The sequence below is a fragment of the Zootoca vivipara genome, chromosome 5, assembly GCF_965207765.1.
Source record: "Zootoca vivipara chromosome 5, rZooViv2.hap1.1, whole genome shotgun sequence".
Lineage (NCBI taxonomy): Eukaryota > Metazoa > Chordata > Lepidosauria > Squamata > Lacertidae > Zootoca > Zootoca vivipara.
The window spans coordinates 85,017,089-85,031,931 of record NC_142588.1 but is presented as its reverse complement, the minus strand read 5'-3'; the positions used below and the strand labels follow the sequence as shown (position 1 = coordinate 85,031,931).

Genomic DNA, 14,843 nt, shown 5'->3' with positions numbered 1-14,843 from the left:
CTTTTGATCTTTGCCTAACAGGAGAAGATCGAATTTTTGCTTTTCCAGGAGGTCGGCGAGCCTCACCAGCAGGGGATCAATGGTCTCACTACATGCCTCTTCATAAAAGGGACATCTAAAAAAATAAGTGCTTTGCACTTCCTATCTCCCCCAATGAACAGGCACAAATTCTCTGAGCATATGGGACTTTAAAAAAGAATCCTTCCAGGACCGGTGAGGGCAAAGCCAAGCTTCTGGCAAGAGTAAAAGCCCTTCTTGCATTTTTGGATACTAGAAAGAAGAGATATGCTACTGGCGCAGCTATCTCTCTCTCGATTTCTCCAGTTTTATAGTCGGGGCACCTTGAGCAAACCTGTTGTCTCTCAGTGTCTATGATTCTTTGCCTAACCATAGCTTTTGCTTGGTTCAACCCCAGACTTAGAAGGGCTTGAGGGGCAAAACCCAGTTTCTGAAGGGTGTTCGGGACTGATGTCTGCCAGCCTGACTGGAACTGGTCACAGAGGATCAGTGGAGCTATTCCTCGGGGGAGCAGATTCAATGACAGCCATTTGTAGATTGATGTTAGGCAGATATAAGCCTCCACTCTCATCATCCCCATTTCTAGTCTGACCCATACATTTGAAACGCATCTGGGGACTTGTAGGAGAGCTCTAAGAAGTTTGGATTGAACTCTCTCAAGGGGGGGAGAAAGCAGAGGAAGGCGGGCCCAGAAAGGATCCATAGAGGAGCTGTGCCATTGTTTTGGCTTTGTATAATTTTAGGGCTGCAGGGACGAAGAAGCCCCCTTGGGCTCTGAAGAATTTAAGAATACAGTTTGTGTTTGTTCCCCACAGAGCTCCTGATGGAGTTTATGTGAAGTTTGTTGGTTCCTGAAGCCTGTACCACCATTCCTAGGTACTTATAATTTGTGACTTGTTCTACTTTATGGCCTTGAAGTTCCCAGCTTCTAAGCTTTGGTTTCCCTCCCCCCGAAAGCGAGTATCTTAGTTTTTTGATAATTAATTTTGAGACATTCAATTTCACAATATGCTGCTCTTTTGAGTCCAATAGGGGTTCGAGATAGGATTACAGCGTCATCGGCATATACCAGAACCAAAATATGCCAATTTGTGAGCTTCGGGGAGTGGAATTCTAAGTCACTGAGTGCGGATACTAAGTTATTTAAATAAAAATTGAATAGTAGAGGGGCAAAAAAAGGCACCCTTGCCTCACTCCCTTGAAGGTTTTAATGGGGTCCGTTAGGTATCCTAGGCGGCTACACCATGACTCTGAGAGCCATGTTTGTGTGCAGAACCTGAATTAAGAACAGAAGCCTTCTATCTGTGCAAGTAGATACATAGGTACTGCTCCGGTGGGAAGGTAAATGGCATTTCTGTGCACTGCTCTGGTTTCGCCAGAAGCGGCTTAGTCATGCTGGCCACATGACCTGGAAAAACTGTCTGTGGACAAACAGCGGCTGCCTCGGATTGGAAAGTGAGATGAGCGCTGCAACCCCAGAGTCGTCTGCGACTGGACTTAACTGTCAGGGGTCCTTTACCTTTACCTTTTTATGTTTTTATATATATTGGAAGCCACCAAAGTAGCTGGGGCAACCCAGTCAGATGGGCGGGGTATAAATAATAAAATTGTTGTTGCTGTTGTTGAATAGGACGTCCCTATTTTCATCAGAAAAATGTTAGAGGGTATGGAGTAATGGATAAACCATTATGAGAACTGTAGTTCCGTGAGGGGAACAAGGGTCTCATTTAAGTGAAGCTCTGAACATTTCCATGTCAATATTCAATTTTTTTAAAGGAAAATATATCAAAATTCATCAGCAACATTTACCCTAATATATACATTTTTAAATGGGATTTTGCCTGATTCACAAACTTTGCAAACAATTTTCCTGGTGTGGGCAGTTCCCCCTGAGAGTGATGAGAACTGATGTTGCATTATCACTGTCCAGATGATTTTTTTTGGGGGGGGGTGGCTGCTCCCCATGGATCTAAGGGGCAATGATCCCCCCATACAATCACGGTATGGGAATATCAGTGGCATTTTAAATAGGCACAGCAAGATGATTTAGCTAAGTAGACCCACCAGAATTACTCATTTGGCCTGGAAAGCCATTACAGTATGGTCAGGCCAGACCTATCTTCTCTGCACCTGGGGCAGGTAAAAATGTGGCTGGGCCAAAAGCAAGGTTGCAGCCTTACCCCATATCATAGCTGGGTGCACAACTCTTTGCAATCAGACAATTGCCATGGCTTGCAGAGAGCTGTACACAGAGCTTTGCAAGCACTGAAAATCAGTTGATTGACTAGCTGCACCAGGGAGTAGCTTTCTGTAAGAAGAACAAAAATTTTGCATCCATCTCCAGTCCACAAATTGGTTGGGATGTGTAGATGAGATGAGTCCACTTTCGAAACTGAATTCCTCAAATTTCTCCCCCGTCCCTATTGCTACAACAGTTACAGAAGAAGAGGGGAAATAGAACCCATTTTTGGTGGCCACACCATGGCTTCTTCAATGGTCATTTCATCCTTAAATGGGTAGTAATGAAAGAGAGTGTTCTCCACCGGCAAGCAGTATGTTCTGGAATCAGATAATAAAATGAATGGGCACATTGTACAGTAACACTGTAACACTGCTTGGTTTAAAGGCTTAGTGCGCCTAACAAAAGGCTCAAAGAGCTCTCAATGGAGTATGGAAAAGGAGTAAAATTTAATTTCCCTTAAACAGTTCTGACAACAAATCTCACTTTCCACTGTTAGACGTCCGATGAAAGACTTTAAAGGTCTTGACAACTTTATCTCTTTCTACTTTATGCTCTGGAAAGTGACAGGGAGACTTTAGCTTAATGCGGCTTGAAATATTCTCTAAACTTTATCTAAGCCATAAAGCTACTTCACGACTAAAAGAACAGAAAGGGATTACTCTCATCATTAACAGTTCCAGTTTGGCCCCATCTTCCTGAGCCCTTTTAACTTTGAAAACCATTAGCCGGTGCATAATGAACACTCGTGGCCTCATGTTCCTTTGTCACTGTTGTACACAGTGCATATCTGTGGCCGCACATAGATAGCACTGAGGGCCCAAATTGTGTAGAAAACGTATCATGTGATATGTCAGAGGTGGGTCTCCAAATGCTGGACTACAACTCCCATCATCCCTTATTATTGACCACATTTGCTCAGCTAATGGGAACAGACACTCAGAAACGTCAGGTTGTCTGTTGATGGGGCATGTCCTTTATGTGCCTATATATGGTTCAAATTGTTCCAAACCATGTGGCTGTTTCATGCACACATCTTATCATGTAGTTGCTCCTATAAATGTGGTCTCTTACTGTGGGTTTGTGGCAGTGCAGTGGGGCAGCACAGGCTGTAGCCTGCAATAATAATAATAATAATAATAATAATAATAATAATAATAATAATAATAATAATAGCTAGTTTTCTAGTGCTGTGGAACATGGTGGGAAATTAAATGTGTCCTTAGACCTGACTGCCCAGTGCCACCACAGCCAGAGAACCCACTGCTGGGAACCACTGACAGGGGAGGAGTCCCACAAGACCAAATGATGCTCAGGACTACCTCAAACTGAGCAGCCGTTTACAGGTGATAAACAGACAAGCACCCACAGTGCAAAACTCCATGATTTGGTGAGATTCAATGTAGCTTGACTGGGTGTCTTCTCATGCAGTGGGGGGTTCTACTCTCCCCGGCAGCTACTATATGCCCGCAAAATATGCTCAGGAGGATTGGGGGACCATCTGGAGCAGATTGGGGGGGCATGCGGGTAGCTGATAAACTGGAAGTCTTATTGTGCGAGTGGATTTCTGCTGCATAAACCATTTGTTGTTGCATCTCACCCAGTGTGTAGTTTAGGGAAATTTATGACTGAGCAAGGATATAAATTAACATCATTGCAAATCCAGTATTCCCCCCAGTACATCACTGGGAGCCTCCTTCTCTCATAAGGATAAAGGTAAAGGTAAAGGGACTCCAGTCGCGGACAACTCTGGGGTTGCAGCACTCATCTCGCTTTACTGGCCGAGGGAGCTGGCGTACAGCTTCCAGGTCATGCGGCCAGCATGACTAAGCCGCTTTTGGCGAACCAGAGCAGCACATGGAAACGTCGTTTACCATCCCGCTGTAGCGGTACCTATTTCTCTACTTGCACTTTGACGTGCTTTTGAACTGCTAGGTTGGCAGGAACTGGGACCAAGCAATGGGAGCTCACCCCATCACGGGGATTCGAACTGCCAACCTTCTGATCGGCAAGCCCTAGGCTCTGTGGTTTAGACCACAGGGCCACCCGTGTCCCCTCATAAGGATAGATATATTTTTTTAATCTATGTATTAAATCTTCCAATTCAATAAGTTAAAAGTGTATCAATTTCAAATGCTTTTTAATAGCAGGGGTTTCTTTTAGGAATAACTAATGCTACTAATAAATGGTCTCTTACACCGTTGAAAATACACGAACAACTTTACTAAATTAGTTTCCGTTGCTTTTTCCTGGTACCTTTTTCATCTCGGAAATTGATCCCATCCACATTTTGACTCAAATCCGGAAAGAATTTGTAACACGAGGTTTTGTAAAAGAGAAATGTGCAGTCTAAAAGGGATGCTATCTATGTAGCAGGCCAGCCTGATAGGGAAATATTCTACACTACATCATTAATACAGTGCATTTATCTCTGCAAAATTAATTCTTGCTTAGCACTGTATCAAATAGTCTATGAAGAAAGTTAATTGTGAATCAATGGCTGCAGACAGAGTGGTGAATATACTGTAAACTTTCTCATGCAATGCCTTATTTAGCACAGCTGATGAACGACTGGAAGTTGCTGCAGAACAAACTTGCTCTTCTGTCACCTTTTGCACGGAAGTGATTGATCCCTTGGACACTGTTTGTTTAATCTGATGTAACTGTTTTGCACCCGCCTCTAAATAAAGCTGGATTGATTTTTAAGACCTTTAGCTATTCAACAGCATGAGCTGGTGTGGTTTTCATCATTAATATAATATACATTCCTTTCGTGCTGGACAGAAATTGATGATACCACACTACCCCCCCTCCCCCCCAAAAAACACCAACCTCACGAAATTATGTGATTACTGAAAGACATGAGGCTCTGCATGGCTCTGCAAAACAGAACTGCACTTCCTCAGTCCCCTTGTCTGGGGACTCTAATTGGTTCGCTCTGGCTATCATTGGCTGAGACGCCACCAGTCATTGGCCTCACTGATTTCTACCCCACCAGTCTCTATGGGAACCACCCACCCACTGGCAAAAGGTACTTCATCTTCCCCCAAACCTGTATCTTTCAGTTTCTTGGCTACCATTCTGGATATATCTGAAGCACGTTGGTGCCATCTCAGGGTATGGGTAGATGTATCAGACGGAATGTAACATCGCCATATATCCTTGCTAGAATCCTTTCCACCAGGCCAGTAGCCTGGATAAGTGGAGACTGAGAGGAGGTATGAGAGCTGTCTTCAAATATCCAAAGCCCTGCCACATGGGCAACGGAGAAAGCTTGTTTTCTGCTGCTCTGGAGGGCATGACCCAAACCAATGGTTTCAAGTTATAAGAAAGAAATTTTGACTAAACATCAGGAATAACTTTCTGACAGTAAGAGCTGTTTGACAGTGGAATGGTCTCCCTCGGGAGGTTGTGGGCCCTCCTTCCTTGGAGATTTTAAAGCAGAGGCTGGATGGCCATCTGCCATGGATGCTGAGATTGAACTGCATTGCAGGGGATTGAACTGGATGACCCTTGAGGTCCTTCCCAAGTCTACAATTCTATGTTTCTGATCAGATGCCTTCCAACTTTAAAATGCTGTGATTCTATCTGCTGCCTTACCTTGAGCGTATGATGCTTTCCAAAACATTCAGATGAGAACACCTTTCACCAAATTGCATTTCTGCCTCTTTGTTGTCAGATTATTATTTTTACCCTAAGCGAAAAATGGCCCCTTATGATGTACAAAACACACACAGAGGCGCAAGCACAGCACTCTATTTCCTGCAATGTGATACAAATGAAAGGATACACAAACAAAACTATTTGTAGAGAGCTTAGTAGATATACTGGAGGCACACACTCGGGGGTGGGGGGGGAGAGAATCGTGAGGAAAGCCAACTCTTTAATGCTCTTCTGGTGCCTTAAATGCTTCCCTAATATCATATGTTGTCCAACAAGGCCTAACAAACGGCACTGCAGCTACAGAAGCCTCCCTTGGGTGAGTCGGAGGGATCGTCTCAGTCAATAGCATGAATTAGACTTTAATTCCATGTGCTGAGAGACGTGGTACTCCTGATATCTGGCTTGCATCAGTTAGATTTTGGCAGATGCAACAAACAATGAGACAGGTACAGTGGTACCTCGGTTTATGAACACAATTGGTTCCGGAAGTCTGTTCATAAACTGAAGCGTTCATAAACTGAAGCAAACTTTCCCATTGAAAGTAATGGAAAGTGGATTAATCTGTTCCAGACGGTCCGCGGGGTACTTAAACTGAAGCGTTCATAAACTGAAGCGAACTTTCCCATTGAAAGTAATGGAAAGTGGATTAATCCGTTCCAGATGGGTCCGCGGAGTACTTAAACTGAAGCGTTCATAGACTGAAGCATGGGTGTAATTGGTTCCGGAAGTCTGTTCATAAACTGAAGCGTTCATAAACTGAAGCGAACTTTCCCATTGGAAGTAATGGAAAATGAATTAATCCGTTCCAGATGGGTCCGCGGTGTTCATAAACTGAAAATTCATAAACTGAGGTGTTCATAAACCGAGGTTCCACTGTATGTGTAAGCTTTGTGAATTTTTGTGTATTTTTAAACGAGTTTATGAAATACTTCCTCCCCACCCCCCTTAACATCACTCTTCTTATCAGCGGCTCTTCAGAACATTCTGAGCTCGATCGCAGCAAGCTCTTCAGAGTGTAATTGATATATATTTTCTCTATCTCCTCGCCTCTTCTTAAAGTGCTGCTAAAGGAATGTACCTGCAATTGGTCAAAGCCCCCCAATTATACACAATTATGTGTAATGCAATTTCAAGGGCTTACGGAACCTTCTGAATTTAAAGAGGATAGTCATTCTGGGGGGGGGGGGATGTTACCTGTAGCCAGCAATTCCAGGGGTTCGCAATCTTCATTTCCACCAGCCTTCTCGGAGGAAGGGAACAGCTTCCTCGCCAATGCCGCACAAATAGGCTGGACTAATAGAGAAGTGAGGTTCGATCGGTTCTGTTTATAGCTTCCATCTTCAAGGAGAGTTGAGGGGGTAAAGAGAACAACTTAGTACACGACAATAAAACCTTTCTCTAGATCAGTGCATTTGAACAGTTCACGAACAGAACACGCCACTCTGATTCCACGTCTCCCCTCGGGGGGTGGTGGACTCTCGATCCTTGGAGGTTTTTAAGCAGAGGTTGGGTGGACATCTTTCATGGGTGCTGAGATTGAACTGCATTGCAGGGGGCTCAACTGGATGACCCTTGAGGTCCCTTCCAAGTTTACAATTCTATGATTCTAATCAGATGCCTGTAGGAAGCCTGTAAGCAACTGGTAATCAGAAGCATACAGCCTCCTACCGTGGAGGCAGAGCACAGCCATCATAGCTATTCATAGCCTTTACCTATGAATAGCTATGAATATGAAGGGACCCAGGTGGCGCATTGGTTAAACCACTGAGCCTAGGGCTTGCTGATCAGAAGGTCGGCAGTTCGAATCCCTGTGATGGGGTGAGCTCCCATTGCTTGGTCCCAGCTTCTGCCAACCTAGCAGTTCAAAAGCACGTCAAAATGCAAGTAGAAAAATAGGAACCGCTACAGCGGGAAGGTAAACGGCGTTTCCATGTGCTGTTCTGGTTCGCCAAAAGTGGCTTAGTCATGCTGGCCACATGACCTAGAAGCTGTACGCCGGCTCCCTCGGCCAGTAAAGCGAGATGAGTGCCGCAACCCCAGAGTCGTCCGCGACTGGAGTCCCTTTACTTTTACCTTTACCCTTATGAGAGAAGGAGGCTCCCAGTGATGTACTGGGGGGAATACTGGATTTGCAAGGATGTTAATTTATATCCTATAGAGGATGTGTCCTGGAAAAAGTCTAGTCCCCTTGTAACCATGGAGCAGAAACGAAACTCCTCCAAGACCTCTTTCTGGAACCAAATTCACAATGTTTCTTTCTGTTGGCATCCCACACCATTATCAAATTCTACTGGGGGGCTAGATACCAAACAAATGTCACGGCCGATGTTTCGGTAAGGGATTCTAAGAGGGTCTCTGTATTGCATGGTGGTCCTTGAACCAGTGTTGACCTTTATATCGTCCCTCCTCATAAACATTTAACCCAGATTTTTTATGAAGGGTCGGAGCTCAGTAACGGAGCATCTGCTTTACATGCAGAAGGTAAAGTCCCTGGCATTTCCATGTAGAGCCAGAAAGGTCCCCACTGAAACCCAAGAATACTGCTGCCAGTCAAGGTAAGCCATACTGAGCTAGATGGCTCACTGGTCTGATTCAGCATAAGACAACTTTCTGCATTCCTATTGGCAACCTACGCCCAGCCAAATTATTGCACAGGAAAGTCATGTTTTGTCAGTGATGAATAAAGCCAAACATGTATCCAGACGTCTGAGGAAATGTGTGTGTGTGTTCCTATTGTGGCCTAAAACAGCATTTTTATGATCTTCCCTTTTGTTTTCTTTCTTTAGATAAGGGAAAGTTTGACACGACACTGAACTGTAATTGTGCATACCACTTCTTTGACTTTCAGCTACAAAGCTAATAGAATTGTATTAGTTTTGAAATAACTGAACTGAATGGTTCATTAATTTTTCACCTTAAGCTTAATGGGAATTTGACGGTTTTATGCTGTGAACAGACACTGCAAGGAGGGCCGTGTTGTCTTCTAGGAAATTATAAATTACAACAGAAAAGGGGAAAAAAAGGATGTTTGTGCTTGATCAAGATTTTGGCTTAGTCACCCTGGCTGCAAAATGAGCTCAGTATACAATCGAACAGAGACAGGGATATTGTGGCAATATCCACTGGGAAGAGCAGCATAGGATGCAGCAGATCTCTGGCTCAGTCGGTTAATTCCCACTCAGTTGGTTAAGCCAAAGACGGTTGAGCCAATAGCCTTGTAAGTACCCCAAAAGGGATGCTTCAGGGGCGTGGCAGGGGGTGCAGCCAGGCTGGGGGGACGGGATGACTTAGTTTGGATTCTAAGCCTTCTTTGGATTTTTACATTGCAGGTACTCTACATGACCAGTGCATTATCATAGGCATAGGGTATTTATATTTATTGAATTTGTCTATTTACTAAATTTATTATTTATTAAATGTCTATACCTCCCTTCATCCGAAGATCTCAGGGCATGCCACAGCATAAAAAATACAGAATAAAAACTCAAAATACATAAAAAAAACCAAGAACAAAAACAAAGCAAAGCAGTAACATACACACACCCCAAACACATTTAAAAGGATGTAAAATGCTAAAAGCTTAAAGCTATGGTTTTCCCAGTAGTGATGTATGGAAGTGAGAGCTGGACCATAAAGAAGGCTGATTGCCGAAGAATTGATGCTCTTGAATTATGGTGCTGGAGGAGACTCTTGAGAGTCCCATGGACTGCAAGAAGATCAAACCTATCCATTCTTAAGGAAATCAGCCCTGAGTGTTCACTGGAAGGACAGATTGTGAAGCTGAGGCTCCAATACTTTGGCCACCTCATGAGAAGAGAAGAATCCTTGGAAAAGACCCTGATGTTGGGAAAGATTGAGGGCACTAGGAGAAGGGGACGACAGAGGACGAGATCGTTGGACAGTGTTCTCGAAGCTACGAGACAGGAGTGCCTGGCGTGCTATGGTCCATGGGGTCACGAAGAGTCGGACACGACTAAACGACTAAACAACAACAAAATGCTAATCAGCCGAAGGTTTCAGGGGCTGGGCAGAGGAGAAGTAATGGTGGAGACCACCTCCCCATCCTGACCCTTCCAGGGAGGAGGAAGAGGAAGACAGTATAGATTTACAACAGGGGTTTGAGGGAGGTCACAGCTGAGAGGCAGATGAGGGGGAAAGTTGGGAAGTAATGGGAGAGGAGGAGCAGGCACAGCCGGAGCAGCAGGCTGGCTGACACATTGTCCCTAGAAAGCATTCCAGACCCACCATCTCCCAGAACCTGGCGAGCCTTAAAAGTAGGAGAACAAAGACTCAAAGACAGGGGGCACTTAGCAGCACCCGTGGAGGAGGTGATGATGATGACGATGAATGAGGAAGTGGGAGAGACGGGAGGTTAATATTAACTCGGGACAACACCATTATCCAAGAGCTTGGGTGCTATAGCCTCTCTCTGTAAAGTTTGAAGGGAAAAAATGGACTGTAAGAAGCCTTTCCTTGTCTTTATACTTTCCTGGGCAACCAGCCGGTAGCCTCTGACAAAAGACCCCTGTAATGGTCTCTACAAACACAGCAGTTCTACAGTTCTACTTCACCCCCAAAGGCACATTCCTCCAATGTCTCTGAGCCAGACGAATGCCAGCCAAAGGCCTGGTTGAGGAGGAACACTCAACCTCCTGTTTTAGTAATCTGCAACTATCCAATATACTGATCTAGAGCCACTTTAACACGCCACTGTAAAACACTCCACATGACACCACTGGCGAAATAGTGAGCTACTAATTCCTCACTCCTTTGTCAAAGGGGCAAAGAAATGGCATATGGTTTTGCAGAGATTGTTTGGGAAAGGTTAACTGGATCCAGCATGGGCAAGGCGGCTGTGGTCCTCAAAAGACTGTAAAAGATTTCAGCTGAGAGCGAGGGAGAGAGTTTCAAGTATAAGTTGATGGATAGCGAGTGGGTGGCACTTTCAGCAAAGCAGAAGGAAGGAATGTAGGAGTGTGCAAATGGAAACCCTTGAGTTTGCGTGGAGTAAAGAGCAAAATGGAGAAACATGCACGTTAGGAAATGACAACATGGATAAAGTTAAACTCAAACATTCTGCTCTGTTGCCACGGCACCAGTAAGCAGAGGCATGGCCATCTGCCAGCTTGCTACGTGCATCTTTAGGTAACGGGTGTCGTTAATAAGCAAATGTGAGAACATCCCTAGGTTTCAGTGCAAAAAGGGGGGAGATGAAAAATGCAAATGAGACATAATGTAAATCTTAATCTATAACCAATCCCTCCATGGGCTGAAAGAAGGGACCTCCGTTTTGCAGCTGCCTTTCTAAATATACTTTCAAAGAGGCTTCTCTTTTTTTGTTTTTCCTGGAAGCTGAAACGAGCTGCTTGGCCCACTGTAATGGCACTGAGATGGGAGCTGGTACGACATGTGGTTTTAAAAAGGGCACATTTAAAAACCACATATTGATTTGAGGCATGGCAGAGAGTGAAATGGGCATCTTTCCTGGGGTGTTACCTGCTTTTATGGCAGCCAGAGTGTTTAGTACACAGTTGGAAGACAAAGTAGCCCAAAAGATTTTTTTTAAAAAAAATAAAAAAAATAAACCCACTTTGTTTAAAAAGCATTCAATTCATTCATCCCTATTTTCCTTTGACATTTCCTTCACTTTAGTGAGACAAATGCCTATTAACAACAGGCAGTGCACCTTCTGTGTGCTGTTTATGATGCCTGCTAAAAATGTTTTAGTTCTGGCAAGGATACTTAGACAGGAAATTTTATTATGTATTTTCTTTTTTCTTTTTTTCAAAAAGGCTGCTGATTTTACCTGTGTTTTCTGATATGTTTTCTGCTTTTAAAGTCAATGGATTTTATCAATATTTGCTTGTGAATACTTTATATTCTTTCATGTAAACAGCTTAAAGCATTTTTTTTTAAAAAAGTGGTATATAAATTCTGTCAAGTAAATAAAATGAAGAGTTATGGCAGCATATTGGCTAGGCATGTGAGCCGTGAATGAAAAAAGTTCCAAAATTTGAGCCTCTACCAAGAATTGATTATTTACTTATCTGTGGAATCCACAGGCGGTTTGGAACAAAATGAGTAAATAAGAATACACAAAAACCCATTAAAAACATGCAATCCATTAAACACACAGCAAGAAGTAACTAAATGGCAGTTACTAAGAGGCAACAATCAGGTATCTCCTGAGGTGCCCTCAGGCAAAACTGGTCCCCACATCTGTAAAGCGGCCATGATAAGGTGATTTGAGCCCATGGCTGTGGGCAGCATTCCTGAATTGCAGGAGGTTGCACTAGTGACTAGATCTTCTCCAGATTCTTTCCAACTCTACAATTCTATTCTTCCAAGGTCTGATCTACTTAATACCCTCCAACATACATCAGATTAAAACAGGGGCATTTCTCACTCTCCCCAACTGACCTTCTTCAATGCTTCTTTGCCGCCATTTTTTTGTCCCCCGGCCTCCGCATCTCAGAACATTTCTTATCAACCACCATGACACCAATGGAACACCACACACACACACACACACACACACACACACACACACACACACACACCACTGTCCTGAGAAAACCCCTAATCCCAATTTTATTTTATTCTTTGGTATCGTTACAAAAAGAAAAGCACACACCAGTAAATTTTAGAAAGGGGCAAGATTAGACATAGACACAGTTTGTTTAAAAACAAAACAAGACTTCTCGTGCTCTGCTCCACTAACCCCTTTCTTCCCACGCAGGGCAGTCCTGCCATCTGCCTGTGCCTGAAAGCCAGTGCATCACACAGGGCTGGGCCTCGGCGGCCGTAACCTCTTCTCCTCCTTGCCTGCTCTCCAGCAACCTGCTGCAACCTGCCCAAGGGAGGAGGCTACCGAAGAGAAGAGGCAACAGGATGTTCCCTCACTGCTGGCTGAGCCCTAGCTGGGCCAGATCTACCTTATTCCAAACTCGCTCATCCTTGCGGACCTTGGGTTTGGATTGTGTTGTAAGGCAGCATCAATGGCAGACAATCTAATAGAAGAGACCCACAAGAACATGAGAAAACCCTTGATGGATTGAACCAAAGGCCCATATAGTTCAGCAGCCGATTCTTAAAAGTGGCCTGTGAGATTTGTAGGGAGAAACCACAAGCAGGACCACCTCCTTGGCCCAGTAGTCTTTGCTTTTTCAAGCAGCTCTGGTATAGCTTGTTTTATTTGCAATTAGACCACTGCCTAAAAGGGCTCCCCCCCTTCCCTTTATGCCTTGCATACGGTGACAAATTTGTCATTCACAGTTCCAGTATGGAATGCAGTTAATTTCTCTAAGGAGATGCTCAGCAGATGGCAGTAAGAAGTGGAAGTAAGGGGATTGTTTTAGTAATCATTTGCAAGCTAAATGCTAACTAAATATCAAGCAGTTAGAAGCAAAGAGGTGCAGGTTTGTTTTTATGATTTTTAAAAAGGACCCCGCATGGCCATTGTATAGAAAGTGAAACAAGAAGATTGATGCAAGCAAACAATTCAGAAAATGATGCCTCTCACTACGCATACAGGAGATAAGCATTATAACCTATGATTTCTACATATGCATCATGCAGTTAAAGCAAGTGTAGGAGAAGAAAGGAGGGAATTTCAGGGAAAGATTGGCATCCTGTGAGTGCTTAGGTAGCAATCCTAAGAATAGGAAACCAGCATAAATTGTTGTTGTTTAGTCATTTAGTCGTGTCCGACTCTTCGTGACCCCATGGACCATAGCACACCAGGCACTCCTGTCTTGCACTGCCTCCCACAGTTTGGTCAAACTCATGTTCGTAGCTTCGAGAACACTGTCCAACCATCTTGTCCTCTGACGTCCCCTTCTCCTAGTGCCCTCAATCTTTCCCCACATCAGGGTCTTTTCCAAGGATTCTTCTCTTCTCATGAGGTGGCCAAAGTATTGGAGCCTCAGCTTCACGATCTGTCCTTCCAGCACTCAGGGCTGATTTCCTTTAGAATGGATAGGTTTGATCTTCTTGCAGTCCATGGGACTCTCAAGAGTCTCCTCCAGCACCATAATTCAAAAGCATCAATTCTTCGGCGATCAGCCTTCTTTATGGTCCAGCTCTCACTTCCCAGCATAAATTACACTGTCTTAAATTAAAGCAGTGTAAAGCACCCCAGACTTAAATTCTGCAAGGAAGCAATTCTACTGCTGGCTAAACTGGCCTAAGCCTGGAAGAAAACAAGGCTTGAAAACAGATTTTGAGCTGCAACACCCTTTTGTGATCTTATTTTACCCCATATCAACAGGATATGTGAATGGAATCAAGATCCAGCCTATTCCCCCCTGGCCCTGGCCTTGGCCCTCCACCCAAACAGTGCCAACCCACCCATGAGACAAGATGAGGCAAGCACCACAAACAGCGTGATTCACTGAGGCAGCAGATCCAGATGTTAATCTTTCTAACCCCCCCCCCTCCCGTTGCTGATATAGATCTTCCCTCATCCATTCTTCCCTGGCAGGGAAGTGTGGCACCATATTGGGGTCTGATGCCAACATGTATTGGGCCAGCCTTGCACTCTGGAGGGTATACCACTGCAGCTTGGAGCCGATTGTCCTGGCCTGTGCTTGGCTACAGTAAATCATTGGGGGGGGGGACGGGTTCAGAGGAAAGCAAATTGCAGTATGAGGGATGAAGCACAATCTTAAACCGTTTCTCTACTGCAAAAGCCCACTAAGTTTGGACACTGGAACCTCCTGAACAGGGAGTGGTTCCAGGGCCGTCTTTACCCAGGGGTGCAAGGGGTGAAGGGCGTCTGGGCACCAATTTTTTTGGGGGGGGCGCCAGGCACCCGCCGCTGAAGCCACCTAAGCTCTTAACTACCTACCTGTTATGAAATAATAAGTAATTTTGATCAAACTAGAAAAACAAAATACATATATACCTAGGTATTACGGAAATG

At 44.3% G+C, this 14,843-nt stretch overlaps 1 protein-coding gene across 4 annotated transcripts in view; it reads right to left on the bottom strand.

The window, feature by feature from the left end:
• The window catches only part of NAALADL2 (N-acetylated alpha-linked acidic dipeptidase like 2), a 784,863-nt gene that overhangs the window by 185,227 nt on the left and 584,793 nt on the right, over positions 1 to 14,843 (bottom strand). For 3 of the 4 annotated variants that reach the window (XM_035134128.3, XM_035134127.3, XM_035134124.3), the window contains one exon: positions 7,115 to 7,258. The exons of the other annotated variant lie outside the window; for it this stretch is intronic. In XM_035134128.3, the coding sequence (XP_034990019.3) occupies positions 7,115 to 7,258 (144 nt within the window). The remainder of the gene's footprint in view (positions 1 to 7,114; positions 7,259 to 14,843) is intronic. 4 annotated transcript variants of the gene reach the window in all.